The sequence below is a fragment of the Trachurus trachurus genome (assembly GCF_905171665.1).
Source record: "Trachurus trachurus genome assembly, chromosome: 14".
NCBI lineage: Eukaryota > Metazoa > Chordata > Actinopteri > Carangiformes > Carangidae > Trachurus > Trachurus trachurus.
Window position 1 is genome coordinate 22,947,425 of NC_139903.1, and position 19,657 is coordinate 22,967,081.

Sequence of the window (19,657 nt, forward strand, 5' to 3'; positions counted from 1 at the left end):
CTACAGTCACTATGTTTGGTTCACCACACATTTTCCTGCTATGAATCGTAAAAAGACACATGTCTAACCCTAACCCCAATACGTTGTTTCCATTACATTTCTGCCAATAGTGTAATATAGTATTTCCATTTCGTGCTGGTTTACAGATTAAGGCTTATTACTATGTAGGTATTATGAATTAAATTTTGTACATGCAACCCTAACCCATGCAAAACATTTTTTATAGTTTTTATACAAAAAACACCAATGCACACACATTTGAACCAACAACAGTAAACTTATTATTACAAAATCCTGAAGTAATAACCATAAACTATGATAATATAACTGTCATTAACTGGTTTCCCCCTTTTTCTTTGCAAAACTGTAGGCCTACTTTTACTGGTGAGTTACTGGATAATTTTGCCCCCATAAGACAAAAAAAACAACAAAAAAAAAACAATTTTATTGAACTGGTCTCAATTGGTAATGAGTAAATAAGTGGCTGTATTTTGGGCACATCTGGTCTTAGGTGAGTAGTACATTTGAATTATGATAGTCATGTTGATACATCAGTTAGTGTCTTGGTTTGTGCTCCAGCCAAGAATGTCATTATGAGAATTATCTTGATTTTCCATGACAAAAAATGAGTCTGCCTTCAACATGAGACATAAAAGAGGTGAAGGTTGAAACTATCATATTTAATTAATTTCTAGTAAGATATTGCAATGTTGTATAATGTTGGACTGGATATTCCTGGATTTGGACTTGATCCTTTTAAAACACCCACTGACCTAATGACCCATAAACCCTAAAGTCTGTAACAACAAATATGCCGATTCACCATCACCACCATCATCATATGAAAAATAACAGTAACAAAGGGAATCAATTATTAAATCATTTATTCAGAAGTCGTAGTCACAGACACTGGGTAGTAAATCATAAATGTTAGTCCAGTAAATCAAAAATGAGTTAGTTCGACACAGTCAATGTGGTGAACGTGATTGTTTCAGACCTGTAAACACAAACACACACGCACACAAACTATACCTACTAATATGTGAGTGAGCACCACTCCTCCATCTATTACACTCAGTTACAACACTCCTGCACCTTCTGTTTCTATTAGACCCATCTCAGCTCAGACAGGATCTCTCACACCCCTCTGTCACAAACACAAATCCTTTCTTCACACTTTCCGTCTGCAAGACTTGTCTAATCTTTTTCGGTTTTCTTTGTGAGCGGTTTCCGCTTGCATCTTTCTTTGTTTACCCTTCCACACATTCTTTCCCTTGTTCCTTCCTCCTTTCCTCCATCCTTCCTTCCCTCCTTTACAAGTCATTTGCCGTTCTCACAAACACACGCACACACTTTTCAGTCTGATTTAATTGTAAGCAGATGAAATTCTGAGCTGCAAGTACAAGCTGACAAAAAAATCTTGAAATAAAATAAGTGAAAGATAAATACCATATTTTAAAGTGTCTTTCACATTCAAACCTGGTTCCTAAACCATACTGTATCTAACATCTCTGAGCTTGCAACCATGACACAGGTCATTCACATTAAACCTTGCAACCACATCATGTTTTTAAAAAAAGAAAACACTTCAGAGAACCGTACAGTCTATTCATAGAAATCAACTCTAAACAACCATATGGCTTCAAATATCAAAAATCAAACGCATGCCCGCAATAAAAAAAAAAAGAGGAAAACTTTTGGTTTCAGTGTTAGCACATTATAAAAACACCATGTGTACATCATGCTCAGTGACTGTCACACTACGCTGGTCTGCTTGTCCTGTCAGCTTTATGAGCCACAAAGATTCTGTTTGTGTTTGTGACTCCCTCCATTAACATACCAGTGTATGTGAGGGAGCCACTTTCCTAAACTGTGGCAGACCGTCACAGTGTGATGTCGGACTGCCAGCGTGATGCTCGTGTTCACACACCACCATCTGCTGGCAGGAGAGGGAGAAGCAGACAGCACCTCACCTTACTTGTGGACTTGTCAGCTCCAGTGTGACTTATCTGCTGAATCAGGAAGTCATCACTTGACCCATTTTGGTCGGTATTGCTTAAGTGGTCCAAGCGCACACTAGTTTAAGGTTGTCAAGAGCAGGAGGCCTGTGTCGGGTCCAGCGGCCCTGCTCTTGCCACCTTAATGGAAGAGAGACTTTTTCCCCTCAATTTCCTCTTCCACTGATACACTAGGTCTGGACTGCACTGGGTCAGACTGTCCCTGTGGCATCATTCACTCAAAACAGTCGCACCTGTTTCTTTAGTTCGTTCTTTTTCCACTGAGCAAGACGGTCGAAGGCAGACATGGACATGCCAAAGACTCTGTAGAACTCCTCTGGTGAGAGGTGACGCTGTGAGGAGAGGAGATGGAGAAGGAGTGGGTCAGAAAATGTTATGATACATTCATAAAATCTTGGAGGAAAAAACGCTGTCAAAGGTGAGAACATCTAGGAGACCACGAAATCTGCAATTTCTTCACTTCTTAAGGCTCTTTGAAAGGTTATCTCACTGCATACCACACTTTATAGGGTCTACATGTGGATTTTAGTGTTGTTGTTGTTGTTGTGACATCGTCATCAGCGTGTTGATGTATAGGAGCAGCGAGGCAATTGTTACCAGTTTACCTCCAGTCTGGCTCGGTCCACGTCACTGGGGAGACGCTGCTGCCCTCTGACAGACACCACCAGGGCTTCATATGGGTAGATCTAACACAGAAATAAACACTGAAATTATTATTATGATTATTATTGCTATTTCACTAATTCATTGCGATGAGGAGATATTTTTCATTTCTGTCACCCTCCAGTGGTCACATGCAGTAATGACACTATTGGCAGGGGCTACAATAAATACATGTAAAACAAATCTCTTTCTTTAAATGAAAAAAAAAATCTTTAAATTATTTTCTTCCCTTTTTTCATGAATAAAGAGAGAGGAGTTTTAATGAGGCTGCACACCACATAAAAACAGTTGATTTGAAAATAGCCCCAATTCCTTCCTCATATAGATGATGAGAAAATGTTTTTGCAAATAAAACAAACTATTCCTGAATGAGTTCCACACAATGATGGGTTGAAACATTGCAGTGACTAATTCCCTGGAAAACCTAGAAGAGGATTTTTTTTTTTACCTGCGTTGATAAAATGAGCGTCACAAAATTACACTGGGTCAAGTGGGTGAGTGAGATGGATTCACCACTCAGTGTGAACTTTAACAGGACACACATCATCATCCTTATCTATCATCCTCTGATCCAGACCTTTCAGTCTCGGCTCAGTCACACTTCAGTGGCTCTGGTGAGAGGATCTTACCTTGTACTCTGAAAGAAAAAAGACGAGAGATACAGCTGTGAGTTATCTGAGCTGCTGCATTCACTGACACCTCGGCTGCACGTCACTGCTGCACACACGCTGAACAACAGTGAATTATATGAATCAGGCGGGCAAAGTAAATCAGGAGAAAACTAGAAGAATTAAGGTTAAGCAGACTAAATCTGTACTATAAGCTTACCTCTGATCTGCCAATTAACTGCATTACTGCTGTCATACTGGTAATAATCTGCACCCGCACTCCCAGGCTGCTGGAACAACACAAGACCAGTTGAGCAAACACAGGTCAAGACAATGCATTACTTCATTATAATGGATCCGGCACAGCAGATAAACGGTTACATCTCTGATTTTATCTCACATCGATATCTTGCCAGACGTCAGCTGACGTCGGAGTTGGCCTCAGGAAGTAAACTGATAAAAATGACTTTTAAAGGTTCAGTGGCAAATGAAGGGCGTTGCCATAGCTCACAGTTTAGTGAAAGGCCATGCCTGTCTTATTCTCTCTCTCTCTCTCGCACACACACCCACACACACAAGGACACACTTACAAAACAGAAATCATGACTGCTCACCCTGTTCAGTCCATTTTTGCCATAACCTGGCAACGAGGCCGATTTTGCAATGTACGAGTCTGAGAACAAATATGAACAAAAAAAATGTACACATTAGCACAGGCAAACACAGACTAATACAAATAATTACTAAGAGAGTGAAAAGCGCAGACCTTTATGTAATTTCACATTTATTGGACAAAAGGCTTTACAACCTTGAAAATATTGCTATTTTAAAACATTATTAAATATTACAAGTAGCACATTTTCTATATGCATACAGTGTATAGAAATTATAAATATAGTATATAGTTATATTAATTAAGATGCAAAAATCTTCTGTAAATTCAGGAGACATCTTACAGTTTTTCTCGATTGCTAAGACACATTTTTCGAAAGCTTCTCTCATTTTCTCTGAACTGTGAACACATACCCCAATTTTCAAGCTACATTCACAAAACCTCAGACTCTTCTTGCAAAACCAAACTTTCACCTCAAAACAGTTCAATCTGTGCCCAAAACTGAACTTTGTTGTCAAATCGTGCCCCGAGTCAATCAAAATTAAAAACACTACTGAGCAGTCACTAAACACTACATAGAAAAATAGAAAACACAATGCTCAGCACATGAAGCTGTAGAAATAAATGTTTATCGTTCACTGTAGGCTAAATGCATGTTGCAAAACAAAAAACCTGTGCATTTACACTGTAGCACTTCTCTCCTTCCCTTTCTTTCCACCCTCCTCCCTCCCTCCCCACATCCATGTCATCCCCTTTTCCTTCCTTCTTCTTTTTTCTTCCCAGTTCATCCCTCCCTCCCTCCCTCCTTTCTTCCTTCACCCTGTCGTCTCTCATCTTCTCCTCTTGCAAAACAAAAAACCTGTGCATTTAGCACTTATGTAGTACAGTACTGTAAAAAAAAAAAAAAAAAAAGTAAAAAAAAGTACAAAAACCAGAAATCCTGTGCATTTTACATGTAGCACTTGTACAGTACAAAAACAAATAGAAATCTTGAGCATTTAGCACTTGTATACAGTAAACCTACATAAAAAATAAAGTACAAAAATATAGAAATGAGAAGTGCATAACTCAGCCACAGCATCATTTCTCTGTACTGGATCAGGCCACAGGACTTCATCCTGAACTAGCTTACAGTATATGTGCCCTCACATCATTGGACACAAGTGTGATCAATTTTGAGTTGTTGTGTTCAACCGGTGAAACTTGTGCTTTACTTGTGTTTGACTTTTGCCACCTGTGCTCAGCATTATGCAACACAGGTGCATCACAATGAAAATGTGTTGGTAAGATGTGTCTAAACAGGTGAAAAGTGCTGATGGTTTTGACAAAAGAGTGACTGATTCAATCAGTTGGTTCAGGCAACTGAGAATTTGGTTCAGACAACAGGGTTTAGTGTTTTAGCAATTGAGAAAAACTGTAATTTGCTACCACACCCACTGCAAAAAATCAAAGCACAATCAAAAAAAACCTACAGACCTACAACATGAAGATGTTTGTTTATTCAGTATTGAGCTCAGGATTGAGCTCTAAGGGCCACCGTACAAGATTGAATAAGAGGAGGATTATGGGAGGAAAAGAAAAAAAGAAGTTTTGTGTACAGTCGATTATAAATGTGTAATTATGCTCATATTTGTCCACACTAGCTTGTGTATTATGTCTATTGTGTTAGTGTGCAATGAAGTGTGCATGCTATTTCAAACTGGTCCTGCACACATCACTGTTGCTGTACAGTAAACAACACATGAAGACATCCCAGGTGCCTCCAACATGTGAGCAACATCTTAGACCACAGCTCCTTTCTGACAGCTTCTTAAGATAAAAACAAGTTCTTAATAATTGTCTTTGTCACACAGCTCCAGAGGACATTACGTTGCAGGGAGCAGGTTTTTCCAGCCAGATACTGCAGCTTCACACAGCGACAGCAGCAAAGTCAGACTCACATCTTGGAAGCAAACCATCAGTGCCTCCACAAACACTGCACCTGTGGCCTGGGATGACTGAACATATTTCAGTTTAAGCTGTCCGGAGGTGCTACTTCAGCTGCAGGCTTTTGTATCGACACCCTCACCAACCACAAGTACAGTTCATCCACCCACAGAAACAGACCAGACTCTCAAGCCAACAACACCACACTCTGTAATATGATTTTCTTTTAATCGCATTTCCCTTTTGTTGTCACTCCTCCAGTGTGTTTGTAGCTCGCTTGTAACCGTTGGCAACCGCCAGCATCCTCTTGAAGCATCTAGTGTGCACCGCTGCAGCTAAAGCAGCAGGGGGCAGTGGAGTCACACCAACCCCCTCCTCTACTTCAACTTGGCTCTCCTTCACTATCTGCTATTCTCACTCCTTCTTCCTTTGGCTTCATCATCCATTCTTCCTCTTCTTTTTTCTCTGCCTCCCTCTCTCTTCTGTTATCTCACTTTGTTTATTCTCTCATTCACCCTCTCTCTCTCCCTCTCTCTTGTTCACCCTGGCATTGTGAGGAATTAAATTACAGAGCTGAGACTTAACACCATGATGCAGCGGAATCCAGGCCGTGTGTGGCGCTACTGTACTATAATGAGTTTGTCGTCTACTGTACTCTTTCCCTCGCAACAAGGAATGTGATACAGCCTCGTAGATGAGCCACGGTGTGTGTCTCAGAAATAAAGCTGTTTCATAAAAAGTGATGTCAGCTTGTGTGAAAACTACTGGCATAAGCATCTCATTTATCAAAGTATTTGTAGTACAAGCACTGCCTCAAAGTTACTGTTGCATGCTTGCATTCTGACAGTTATGGTTCTGGAGCAAGTTACTCATCAGTTTTGGTTTATTTGTGCAGAAATGTATTTTCATGATGTTCAAAGAAAAACATGGGGCCAAGATGTGATGTTAATGGGCTAAAATTGTTACCAGAGCAGCACAGAGACGACGAAGGGAGGAAAACATGGTGCTAAGCCGTAAGAGATGCATTATGGGAATTTTAAGGCCAAGAGTGGAGGATATGATTGCATGAAATAAATCTTGTTTTTACATTCAAAATTCACATAAAATGCAGAGTGTAACTGCAGGCTGTGAAACAGATGGCTGAGGGCTTCAAGTTGCTGATCCAGGGTCAGAGCTGCAGCTAAAGAAAAGCTGATAAATACACCATTCAACTTTCCTCATGTGACCCACAGTGCATGTGTGTGTGTGTGTGTGTGTGTGTGTGTGTGTGTGTGTGTGTGTGTGTGTGTGTGTGTGTGTGTGTGTGTGTGTGTGTGTGTGTGTGTGTTGATAAGGATCTCCCACTTGAAGCTATGCTGCTGTCACAGCAGAAGCTACAGGATGAGGAGGATCAGAGAGAAGGTGGCCTGCTGTGTCAACATCACCCCAGAGATCAAAACACACTCACCGCTGTCAGCGCTGCAGACAGACCTGGGAGCTGAGGACACAAGAGAGACAGCAGAGTGGAGAAGGGTGAGACAAAAACTTAACACAAAACACTTTGCCTATGGCTATGACTGACTCCCTTGCTCCAAAAACATAAAATTAACAAAGAAAAGATCATGTTCGCGCTGTCTTTAAATATAGATCTACTGTAGCAGCATTTCTGCCACAGGCTAGGCTAATGTCTGTGTTTTAGCGGTGCTTAAACCATAGACGTCAAGTTTATAAACAACATAAGACACCTGAAATGTGATGTATTTCTGTTATATGTCATGCCATAATGCTGTTTACACAGGGAAACTAAAACTGCTTTATTTCCAGATAAAAATAAACTTTTAACGTGGTGAGAGATAAATGCAGAAATGTCCTGAAGCTGATATAACAAAACCTGTTGAATCAGACTGTCATGAAAAAGACATTCATCTGTGTGCAATGTGTAAACACAGGGTCATAAATAATGGAACATCTTACTTCGTTTAAAGGCATTAAAGAACTGATTTGTATTTATCTTTGGTCCATTGGGAGCAGTGAAAACAAGATGTGAACACAACATTGACACATCCCTCCCTTTGAAGTTGATAATTAAGAATTAGGTAAGCATTATTAAACACAAAATTCATCATTTGAAAGTAGTCAGTATGTAATTCAAACACACTTATAAACGAATTTATTATGTTTAACTTTTAACATTAAGCTCATAATGAATCAGCATTTATTAATCAAGAGTTAAACATTTATAAATTACATTATTAATATCAAAATAGGAAGAATGTTATTATAAATGATTAATTAAATAAACAAACGCTTAGTAATGCATAGTTATAGTTGTGAAGTGTTACCGATATATGGTAAACCTGATAACAAACCACTAACGTTGTTTTTGTCTTTACCAGCGTCTGAGGGGAACATCTGGCTCTTTCACTGCTAAATGTTCAGCAGCCGGTCTCTCACCATGTCTGTCTGCTGTTTGCTGCTGAGCAGGCAGTGTGTATGTGCACACTGGGTTTGTATTGTGCTGAAAACAGCAACCTGCTGCAGTCAGAAACAATGTGATGAGAGCGGTGAGAATAAACCAGAACAGTGAAGTAGCTAAACAGAAACTGACCCCTTTCACTTTTGCACATCAAAAACATCATTATAGCCACTTTAAATACAAGTGGGTTCTTGATTTCCTTGTTTTGTGAGTGCAAATGCAGATTAGAGTCTGTTGGACTATGTAAGCATGAACAAGTAGAGAACATAAACCTGCCACATGGTTAAAGTCTGAGAACAAACAGTAAACCGAAATGAGTTTTCGGTGGAAGGGAAATAAAGAAGGCCAGCTGCTAGGGGACATGTATAAAACATCAGCTGTGTGGGGATATGCCCCCTAACTGCATTATCATGTAGACATAACTGCCATTAAGACCTACACACCATATAAAATATGAAGCAACACAGGGAACAGCCACGCAGCATCATTGTTTATACTGAGGCCACTTATGTTAAAAATGTATGTTTACGGCACCGTCCCACTGGACTGTGCTGCCGCTCCTGATCGCTTATTTCTCTCTGATGAAACATAATCACACCCTTAGGCCACAAGAAGGGGGTATACAGAATTGACTTAACATTTAAAATGTCTAATTTTATTGTCACAATTTAAAGTCTAGAGCAGCTTCTAGCAGCTCTGTAAGGGTGCACTTTAACACAGTGAACTAACATGCTAACCTTAGCGGGCATGTTTACCATCAGCAATATTACCCTATTGATCCCAATATAAGATAAGGGTTTTTTACTCTATGAATAAATCTGAAAGAATGAGATTGTCTTGACTTTTAAGCAACAGTATACATCCACAACAGCCTTGTAGTGATAACCTGAATATGCCCCTCATGATCGGAGCCATCAATTAAAACGTTTTGATGCTAACTTTTTAAGCATCAAAAAAATAAGATGCCACATAATATAAAATGTGTTGATGGCGAGCCCAACAGACCGTCTTAACCCTTACTGTTTCCAATGTGTGTTATAGAATGGGGGATTGTCCTATAAGGGTCGTTTCTGGTCAGTACGTTTATTTGGCATTCAGAGGACTAACATTTGCTAATTAGCACTTAAAGCTGGGGTAGGTAGGATTTGTTTTGTTTGTATCTTTGACCAATCAAATCTATTCTGGTTTGAGGGTTCCAAATTGGTTGGTACTCTGTCCTAACAAATACAGTAGGGAGGACAGAGTAGGGCCAGCCCCTCAACAAATCAGAAACCCCCAGACCAGAATAGATTTCATTGTTCAAAGATACTGGGAGCTGTAGGCTTTTCAGGCTGCTGCATACAGAGACATAGAGAAATACTGTAATCGCCCCAAACACACAGACCTTTCTTTACTGATAGCTGAATGGGAAAACAGAGGAAAAAAAGTTCATATTTTGTTTTTAAAATAAATCCTGCCTACCCCAGCTTTAACAATTGAAGCTGATGGGAATTTCTATAGTTTTGCTGGAATTTTTATTTTGATAACAAAGCCAGAGGGAAACGTTGTAACACTTCATCCTGCAGGGGACATGAGTGTATTACTGTAACAGCAATCCACCCAACCTCATGGTGGCACTAAGCACGAGCGCTTTTACCAAATCTTATAGCTGTTTGTGAGGCAGCTATTGAAATGAGATCAAAATGATGAGAGTGAGAGAGTGATGCTAACACGGCTAAGAAAATGGACCAGTTAATTTTGTCCGAGGCCGTGTCGCCTTTATATGAAATCCAGGACATCCCGTATTGGAAGTGGCTTCTTCTGAAGACCAGATAAAGACACCCTGTTCAGGATTTTTCTAATCAGTATAATAACAGCAGACACTATAAACCCACAGTGATTACGCAGCAGTGAACACACACATTATCTCCACCTCTCTCTCTGTCTGACCTCCGCGTCCACATAGCTTATTTTCCTCTCTCTCCTCCGCTTTCAGACCCTGATTTACCTCCAGGCTTCATGTCATACATCTTCTCTGAACAGCTCCAAATTGCTTTAGCCTCTCCCCTCCCTCTCTCTTTACTTCTAATTCACCCTCTGTCTCATTCTCTCTTTCTCTCGGTAACACCCTCTCTTTTGACCTACACCTAAACACACTCTCTCATCCTCTCTGTGAGTCTCTCCATCTTTGTCTCGCCACTACACGTGCTGAATGCAATGAGCAACGGGATCAATGAGAGTTAATACAGAGGCGAGGGCCTTCCACCCCCCACGCCAAGGCTTGCTCAGCATCACAACTAGACGTGCAAAATCCTCCAATAAAGGTGAGTTTATTTATTTCCTAACCTCTAACCTTCAGCACCTCAGAGCAGTCATCACTGCTGCCTCAAATGAAATCTGATCCTTATTTCAGCCCTGTCTCTAAAGCTCAAACCTAATACAAGCTGGACTGTCTGAGTGTTTACAAATCAAATAAACTTGACCCACACTTTTAAAGCTGAATCTACTTCCTTCCCGTGAACAGATTCCTACATACTTTCCCTAGCACATTAGACTTTCAGAGCCAAATTCTTCAGGATGAAATCAGAACGTTTTCTTTATTGCCCTATAAGACATTTAATCTGTTCTTTCATTGATACACTTCACAATGTAAAAACAGAATGGAGAGTTGCCTGAGTCACCACCTACCTCATGTTTACCCCTTACCATTCTACCACTCCTTATTTTGGAGGATAAGCTTAGGTAGAGCAGTACCATGTAAACATTAAAGAACCTTTATTGTTTTTAATAAGTGGCACTGTTGTCATGAAGCTATCTACATACAGGGTACCTTAACTTACCTTTAAGGTAAGTTTGAATTGCAGGACAATAAATCCATCTTCTGATGCACTTCCTTATTATAATCTTCTTGCATTTATTAAATAGATGTGGCACTTTTGGATAAAAGTGTTTGCAAAATTATTAAATTTAAATGTTTTGGATGAGGATGGTCTACATCAGTGTGCACATGGGAAACTTTGATATCCATGCATTTTAAGTGACCACTTTATATCATTATATGCAGCACTTCTACAAAACACAAGGAGAATCAAGCAAACAAATATATTATGTAAGTGTAATAAAATGTAAGTAAGTGTAATGTAAAATGTGATAACTTACTGTCTCAGGCATGTATCACGACTCTGCCTAGGAACACGACTTTGAAGTCAAACTATACTGTAGCACAGTAGTGCTTCGAGCCACATGCTAAAAAGTGTTTAACCATGTTCACCATTTTGTTTTAGCTAGCTAACTATTTGGCCTAAATAAAGAATAATAAAAAATGGTCCACTCCAGGACAAGCGCCTCGCTCAGAGTCCCTCTACTGTTGTGTTCTCTCACCTGGAAAGGAACAATGCGGAAGCCGCATTTAATTTAATTTAATTGTAAAGCGAATTTTAAAATTTAAATCATGATCAAAAGGACGTTACTTGTGACCACAGAACACTTTCAAAATTAGTCCGGAGCCCATTAATGAACATTGAAAAAAACGAACAAAAACGAATATAAACATCCACACGCTGCAGTTGGGAGTATGGATGGTATGAAATGAACTGATCATATAGGTGACCTGATATCTGAGGTAAACATTGATTATGACTGGAAATGACCTTTAACGACTGATACTCTGACAACAAAATATCCATAATAAGATAACATCAGATGATATATGGGCCTGCAAGGTTTATCAGTGTAGCTTTTTTCGTGCAGTCACACACACACACACACACACACACACACACGCACACGCACACGCACACGCACACGCACACACACACACACACACTTACAGCCATTGAGGGACCCGTATCCCAGATTGTTCAACGCCTCCTTGCTGCTACAGCGGGAACTACGTCTGCTCCCCCACTGGTCATTGTCGTGGCAACCTGACCGCGCCTTCATCTCCTCCTTCAGGATCAACCTTCCAATCCCCTGCAGGGAGGACAGGAGGGAGAAGGAGGACAAGCAGAGGAGGGAAGAGGAGGGCAAAGGGAGAGACAGAAGGAGCGATAAGACGAGTGAGTGGAAGAGATGTGTAGGTTGATACATGGTATTGGAATAATGCAGGAGGAGACGTGATACAGTCCAGTTGTTGTAGGAACAGGCAGAGGGATGCAAATGTGGTGAAAGAGGAAGGAGGAGAGAGGAGCACAGCACTTTGTGTCATGTCCACTGGGTGAGGTTGGAAAAAAGCATTTAATTAACTGCCGCATTAAATATTAACACACACGCACACACACTTAAAATACAAAGGAAGGAGCAGGAGGGTGTCTTCCTGTCTTACCTTGTTGATATTGTGGTTCCAGCCATCCTCCTCTCCTCCAGATGAAAACCTCCTCACTCTGGAGACTAGAGAGAGAGAGAGAAAAAGAAAGAAAGAAAGAAAGAAAGAAAGAAAGAAAGAAAGAAAGAAAGAAAGAAAGAAAGAAAGAGACAAAGGAAGAAAAAGGCAGAAATGGGACATGAAACTAAGTGAAATGAAAAGAGGTCAAACTTTTTAAAATGAGAGCTCTTATTCTTTATGTAAAGTTTGTGTTACCTACACATACATGAGATACATCTCAAGGATACACGGTTTTAACTATCTATTCTAAAATGTGTATGTGTACATATCAAAAATATAGATGATATTTGTCTGACTTATATGTGAGTCTATTTAAACAACATACAATTAACATTTTTATACATTTATATGTCCATCTTCACAAAATGAACATGGTTTGAAATTCAGACTTGACATTGAAGTCAGTATATGAAACTGTTCCTTATTCTAACAGGTTATACAAGTTTTATATATGTGCTTTTATTTCATGTTTATATAATGTCAAATAAGGCACTTATACATACTATACCATACTTAATTTGCATATGGGAGGCACCTACTGTATACTGTAGGTGTGTGTACTGTATGTTGTGTGTGCAGAGGTAACACTAACTACCTTTTGGAGAGCCAGTGTAAGGGTAGTAGTTGGAGCCTGGGTGATAAATGCTGTTACAGTTGGAGGAGGACAGGCGACAGGAGTTGATGAGATTCTCGTTGGTTTTACTCTTGTTGGCTGTTGGAGAGGCCGAGACATCTGGAGGAAAGACAATCAGAGAAAGAGAAAAATGTATTTTTTTAATAAAGACACATTTTCAACATTTTTTCACATTAGTGATGACAGAACCTTATCCAGTGGATTTGCTATGGTTGATATGACAACAAGGCTCTCAGAAGAGGAAAGTCAACAGTTGAGCAGCAACAAGAGGATGCTTCTCTCACTGCCTCACGGTTTGACCAACATGGGTGTGAGAGGTTGGGAGGAGGAATAAGAGGGCACAGCAGGGAAGGGAGGAGGGAGGAGATGAATCAAATACAAGGAAGCAGAGAACAGAAAGGAGGTCAAAGAAAATGGGATGGGATATGATATACAACTCCTAGTAAAAAAGCAAAGCTATTAATAATGCAGAGAGGTGGTAGGAATCTGGTTAGTGGTGTGAAATATGAAAAAAAATTGAATTGTAACAAATATGAAGTTTAATTTGTGTGCAGATACAGAATTGTGTAACGTGACAGAGTGAATGAAATATCTTTTAGAAAGCTGCTCATGGCATTTTAGCTTTAATCGGCCTGTGAAAAGAGTAACAGGAAATTTAAGAGAAGAGGAGGGATGCTATAGACCCGGGAAGGTGACTTTTAGTCTTTGGACAATAAACCTACACATTTTCTAGGAGGAGAAAGGTGACTTTTGAAATGTTTTTCCTTGATATGATGAGATAAAACGAATACATCCATGTTTCTGTCCAAAGTCACCTTATATACATCCTGATGATATGTGCCAATAGAAAAAACATAAATCAGACAACATGGATTTTTGCCAAGCATCAGATAATTCATGCCATAGAAGCTGATATCAACAACATTCATGTTGGCCTCAAAATCTTCAGCTCCCTCCTCTGTTAACAGAAACAAACCCGTCCTGGAGTTTGGGTATTTCAGGTGCAGCTAGGTCTGACTGTGACATACACTGAGACACGGAATATGTGGTATATACGCCCGATTATGGTGCACTAATATGAAAACTGCTCTATAAGTGATTCATGCTGTAAATCTAAATTCCTGCATACAGCCCAGATCTCAAGATTGCCTCCTCAGACCGCAGAGAGAGAGGTTTGTCAGCACTTTGTTGCGAAGCGTAAATCATCCTGAGGTGTTTCTGAGGAACTGTAACTCTGTCCTGCCTGGCATCAGAGCGCTGATGGATCACCCACACTCTCACAGTGTTTGGCACTGCCTCTCTTAGTTTTACATCGCCTCTTGAATCACTTCAAGCTCAATTCTGATGAGGCCGAAACTATCCACACCACTTCAGTTTAGTTTGGTTTATAAAGTCACACAGCGCTGTCTGGTCCTCCTGACCACTCAAAGCACTTTGCAATACTTGTCACATTCACCCGTTCACTAATACACTGATCTGGCCCAAGGACACTTGGAGACGTGGCCACCAACCCTCTAATTAGTGGTTGACCCTGAGGGATCCACCGATCAAAACCACTCTCTCCCATGAGCCAATGAAGTTGTCTTGTTTCCCAAATGTGACATGAAGCCTGGGATTCCCAACGCACTAAAACTGGGTAGGTGGCCCACTGTGACGGAGACTGAGTGAGTGTAGCTGTAGCAACAACAGAAACACTGACTAAGAAACTGTATTGTTGTTATTGTCTGCTAAACACTCAAAAACCAAAAGATATTTAAAATCAAATGACAGAACATTTTTCAGAGGTTGAAACCTGCGCACACTCAGCATTTTCCTGATAAATTATTAAAGGGATAGTTTGACATTTTGGCAAATTGGCCCATTGCCATACTCCCTAGGTATAGGCCTAGGAGTAGGTTTGTTACTGTTATTTGTCGGTGCAAGCTATTTTTAGAATGGCGGAGCAGAGCCGCGATCTGCTCAGAGTTACGCTACGGAGGTGGAGGATAATGGGATTTCTTGGTTTCCTTCATCAAACTCATCAAATACACAACTCAACAACTCCAAAACGCTCTCGCAGACAAGTTGTTTCCTGCACATTCACCACGCTATGAGATAACGCACTGTTACGAGTTGTTTTTGAGGCAAATGCAGAGACTGCTTGCCGAAAAACTTCCCCCGATGGGAACGCGCATCTACAGTTTTGCATGAATTTACCTCGAAAACAACTCTGTCTCGTAACATTCCGTTATTATCTCATAACGTGGTGAACGTGCAGGTCACAACTTGTGCACAAGAGCATTTGGAGTTGTTGGGTTGTGTATTTGATGAGTTTGATGAGGGAAACCAAGAAATCCCATTAGCCTCCATAGCGTAGCTCTGAGCAGCTCACGGCTCTGCTCTGCCGTTCTAAAAATAGCTTGCACCGGCAATTAAAGGTAATGAACCTACTCCTAAAACTAAAGGGATTATGGCAATGGGCCAATTTGCCAAAATGTTGAACTAACCCTTTAAATTAATCACTGATCAAAATTGATTGTGACCATGCCTTGCAATGGTACAGTTTACACTTCATATTCAGACTTAATGACAGAATAAGATGGTTTTTCTAAACACTGGACAATCTGGTCTTCTATTCACTCCACAGACTCTGCAACCTCTTCTCTGACTATTTCCTGTTTTCATAAAAGAGAGAAGGTCTGAATGTCATCAGAAGCACCAGATGTTAGATTGAGAGAAAATGTCATTCAGGCTCTTCCTCAGATCTTTTCTTATTGATTACGTCAGACAAGCAGAAGCACGTTTCACACTGAGGAAGCATTGATGATGTTCGCAGCATCCACCTGGCTGACAGGTAGACAGCCTGTCAGAGGATATTTAAAACACACAGCACTTTGAGGAATCGACTAACCATGTCTCTTATAGATGGGGGGTTTCCTGTAGATGTTGGTTTCTTCAGAGGCTGAGAACAAAAACAAAAAGAAGGTCAGTGGCAGAAAGATAAAAGAAGGAGGAGGAGAGGAGAGGAGAGGAGAGGAGAGGAGAGGAGAGGAGAGGAGAGGAGAGGAGAGGAGAGGAGAGGAGAGGAGAGGAGAGGAGAGGAGAGGAGAGGAGAGGAGAGGAGAGGAGAGGAGAGGAGAGGAGATTAAATTGAATCTGGGTTCCTTTATTCATCCCGTCCCACCAAATTAGTTGTATACATTTATGGTCTTCTTAACCATAAAGCTGACAGCAGATGTAATAAAGTGCTACCATGGGGGCGGTGCCGTGCATCCAGACAACCTGACTGACGTGCAGAGAGGCTGATTAATGCCGATTCACAGGCTTATTACAGGAAAGAGCAGCAGATGGCTCAGGAATAAAGGAGAGGAAGGAGAGCAGTTGAAGGGTGGAGAGAGGCCTGGATGGAGAGGCAAAGGAAAAGATACAGTGGAGAATAGGGAAAAGCCAGGAGCACATGGTGGCCTGCAGCTCTGTGCAATCATTATCTCTGAGTGCTGAAAAAGCACCACAACAACATATTAAGAGAAAATTGAAAACAATAAATTACAACTCACATTAACATAACAAAATTACGAAGTAAAAAAAAATGCTGTAAAAATTCTTCAAAGTACTGCACAGAGCGAAGTTGGGGGTTCGACTCCCAACAGGCCAACCACACTAAATTTATACACACTTGTGATACTCTAAGGCACTCTGGATAAAAGCATCCACCAAATTCATTTTGCTCTGTGCTGAAAAGCATGATGGGAGTGCTGTCGCAGGGCTGGCAAGGAACAACAGCCTGGGAAGAGTCGCAGAGAGGGAGCGTGCAGCGAGAGATGGACTGAAGGAGGAGGGAGTGATGGAGGGGAACCAAACGCAACCGTTTGTGGTGAGAAGGAAAGCGGAGGGGAAAAAAGACGGAGGGAACGTTCAAGGGGGAGACGGGAGACGGGCGCCGACGCGACGGGGGTGGCGAGTTGATGGAGTGTGTAAATAAAATGAATAGGTATTAGTTGTTAGATTAAAGGGCTGAAACGCTCCAGAGCTCAAGTACACACATGACACCGAAGAGAAGATGACTACAGTACATTTTCCTGTTTACAAAGACCTCAGTTAATTCATGATCATTTTCACAATCAACTAATCTCAGCTGTCATATATTGTTTAGGCAATACACAGTATTTAAATATTCAGCGTGAAAGCTCTCAGATTTTACAAACTAGAACCTGAAAAAGTTTTGGCATCTTAAAAAATGACAGTGAAAATCAATGATGATATACTGTAGATCTATAATATGGAATTTATTTTCAACAGAATTTTTCATTTTCATTCCCAATACATACATTATTTTTCAACTGATGGGGAAAAAACAATAAATGTATACATATGTGTACATCTACATTTATATGTAGATGTGTACTGTATCTATGCACACATTTACACCTCTATCTATATGATGCTATAAAATGTATGTGTAGATGCCTCCTATACGTTATATTTTCCCTCTTGTTGTCCTTATCTGAATAATGATATGCCATCTCCCATGGAAATTGGCCAGATGTTGGACTTTTCAAATGCGCTGTCACTGAACATTTGACTGTTTTGTAGGATATTATTGCTGGACTGAAATAAGAAGTTGAAAAAAATCATTGCTGTTTAATTTTCTTGCATTTGTCTAATCATCTCAGCCCTTATAACAAACTTAAATCACGGTGGTTGTGTGTGGTTTATGCAGCTGATGTGGATCTGGGGTCAGGATGCAGGTTGGGGTGTTGGTTAGGAGGAGTGACATCAGATCACAGCATCACCTGGGATTAGATGATTAATGATTCATCTAGAGTCTTACGTGTCCACGAAGGCAACACACACGGTGCAGTGTAGGAGAATATTGGGAGGTGAGTTGGTTTGATGTCGGGAGGTTGGTGTTAGTATCAGCGGTACACGGATGACGGCCTACCTGGCACATGGAAATGCTTGGGGGCTTGGAGGGTGGTGGTAGTAGTGGTGGTGGTGGTGGTGGGTGTGGCACACCGGGGCTCTGGCTGACTGTAATAGGGTGAACTCCTGCCACTCTCACTGCCTGCAGTCAGCGCAGCCAATCACAGTGAGAGAAACCAAAGCATGAGGCAAAAAACTGTCCTCCAGCAGGAAGACCACCATGAACTCATGAACTACGTGTGTGTCCCGTGTCCTGTGTCGTTCTGAGATGCTGCTGGGAATTCTGGGACATGACACTCTGCTGCACCCAAACACAGAGTTAGCACATGTCCCCCGTGAAGACTCTTATATTTTCTACCTAAATACTGTGTGTGTGTGTGTGCGTGTCTCTGGGGTGAGTGGGTGAGTGGGTGCATTACCGGGGAGATAATAATGCAGTGGGGAACCTCCGTGACGACTGTGCGCAGGAGAGTCGGTGAAGGCTGAGCTGGAGGAACGCCTCGTTCTCAACTCCACACCGTCCAACACATCCTATAGAGAGAGAGAGAGAGAGAGGGAGAGAGGGTAATGCATTTTCATTTACAAAATGCCATTCATTAGATGACACAGGTCTCCTTCCGAAACACAATTTTAATCACTTGCAAAACTGTTTAATATTCTATATTGTGCATGTGCTGCTGGCAATCCTCTTAGTGCACACAAACGCACACGCACACACACTTGCAGGATATGTGGTCAGTGATGTGTGAATGTTGTGGAGCATTACAGTCCTTAAATTACAGTACACTACACTAGTTTGGCAATTTGCGGGGTATTCTTAAATTTACTTTCTTTCCAAGAGTCAGAAGAGAAGATCAATATCATGTGTGTGTGCTGCAGGACGTCAGCTCAGTTTAGTAGAGTCTCTAGAAGCAGTGGGGAAACAGCAGCTACTGTAGCATGGTTCTGTGTGGAGGTTAAAAACTACATCTACCAGCATCTCTGAGGTCCATTAGTCATGTTGTATCATGTTTTGTTTTATCTGAAAAAACGACTTTTCCTACCATAATTACAAATTAATTGTTAATTAATCAGCAATAAGAAATCTGAAACTTTTCTGTAGATTAGATCCACTGGTCCAAGTTTTTTTGAAATGCAAAATAAATGTATTAATTGATAGTTCACTTCACTGTGCAGAACTCACTCAAATCATCTGCTGTTGAGTTGATGGCTTATTACACAAGAAACCTATGGAGGTGGGACACTGAGATTTCTAAGGACAGAGATGAGGAGACTGCTGCTCATTGCTACAGACAGTTAATCTATCCATGTTTTTAAATTTAAACATTAACTTGCAATGATTTATTGATTAACTAGAAGCACTCATTGCATTACTGATCTGCACATCGGCACACATGTCATCCGCTGGACAGAGAGGTACAGAGGGTGGAGCACTTACATGAGAATAGGGTGATAAGGAGCCCAACGACTGGATG

General features: G+C 40.8%; 1 protein-coding gene across 1 annotated transcript in view; it reads right to left on the reverse strand.

Annotated features, from left to right (window-relative positions):
* Nucleotides 1–2,236: 2,236 nt before the first annotated feature.
* The window catches only part of LOC310996952 (actin-binding LIM protein 3-like), a gene marked incomplete at both ends in the record, with an annotated part of 47,548 nt that continues 30,127 nt past the window's right edge, over nucleotides 2,237–19,657 (reverse strand). Inside the window, 12 exons of the mRNA XM_083986501.1 lie at nucleotides 2,237–2,350; nucleotides 2,624–2,704; nucleotides 3,499–3,579; nucleotides 3,904–3,962; nucleotides 7,276–7,305; nucleotides 12,093–12,234; nucleotides 12,587–12,651; nucleotides 13,242–13,379; nucleotides 16,171–16,221; nucleotides 18,202–18,324; nucleotides 18,602–18,713; nucleotides 19,621–19,650. Of these exons, the coding sequence (XP_083842627.1) occupies nucleotides 2,237–2,350; nucleotides 2,624–2,704; nucleotides 3,499–3,579; nucleotides 3,904–3,962; nucleotides 7,276–7,305; nucleotides 12,093–12,234; nucleotides 12,587–12,651; nucleotides 13,242–13,379; nucleotides 16,171–16,221; nucleotides 18,202–18,324; nucleotides 18,602–18,713; nucleotides 19,621–19,650 (1,026 nt within the window). The remainder of the gene's footprint in view (nucleotides 2,351–2,623; nucleotides 2,705–3,498; nucleotides 3,580–3,903; nucleotides 3,963–7,275; nucleotides 7,306–12,092; nucleotides 12,235–12,586; nucleotides 12,652–13,241; nucleotides 13,380–16,170; nucleotides 16,222–18,201; nucleotides 18,325–18,601; nucleotides 18,714–19,620; nucleotides 19,651–19,657) is intronic.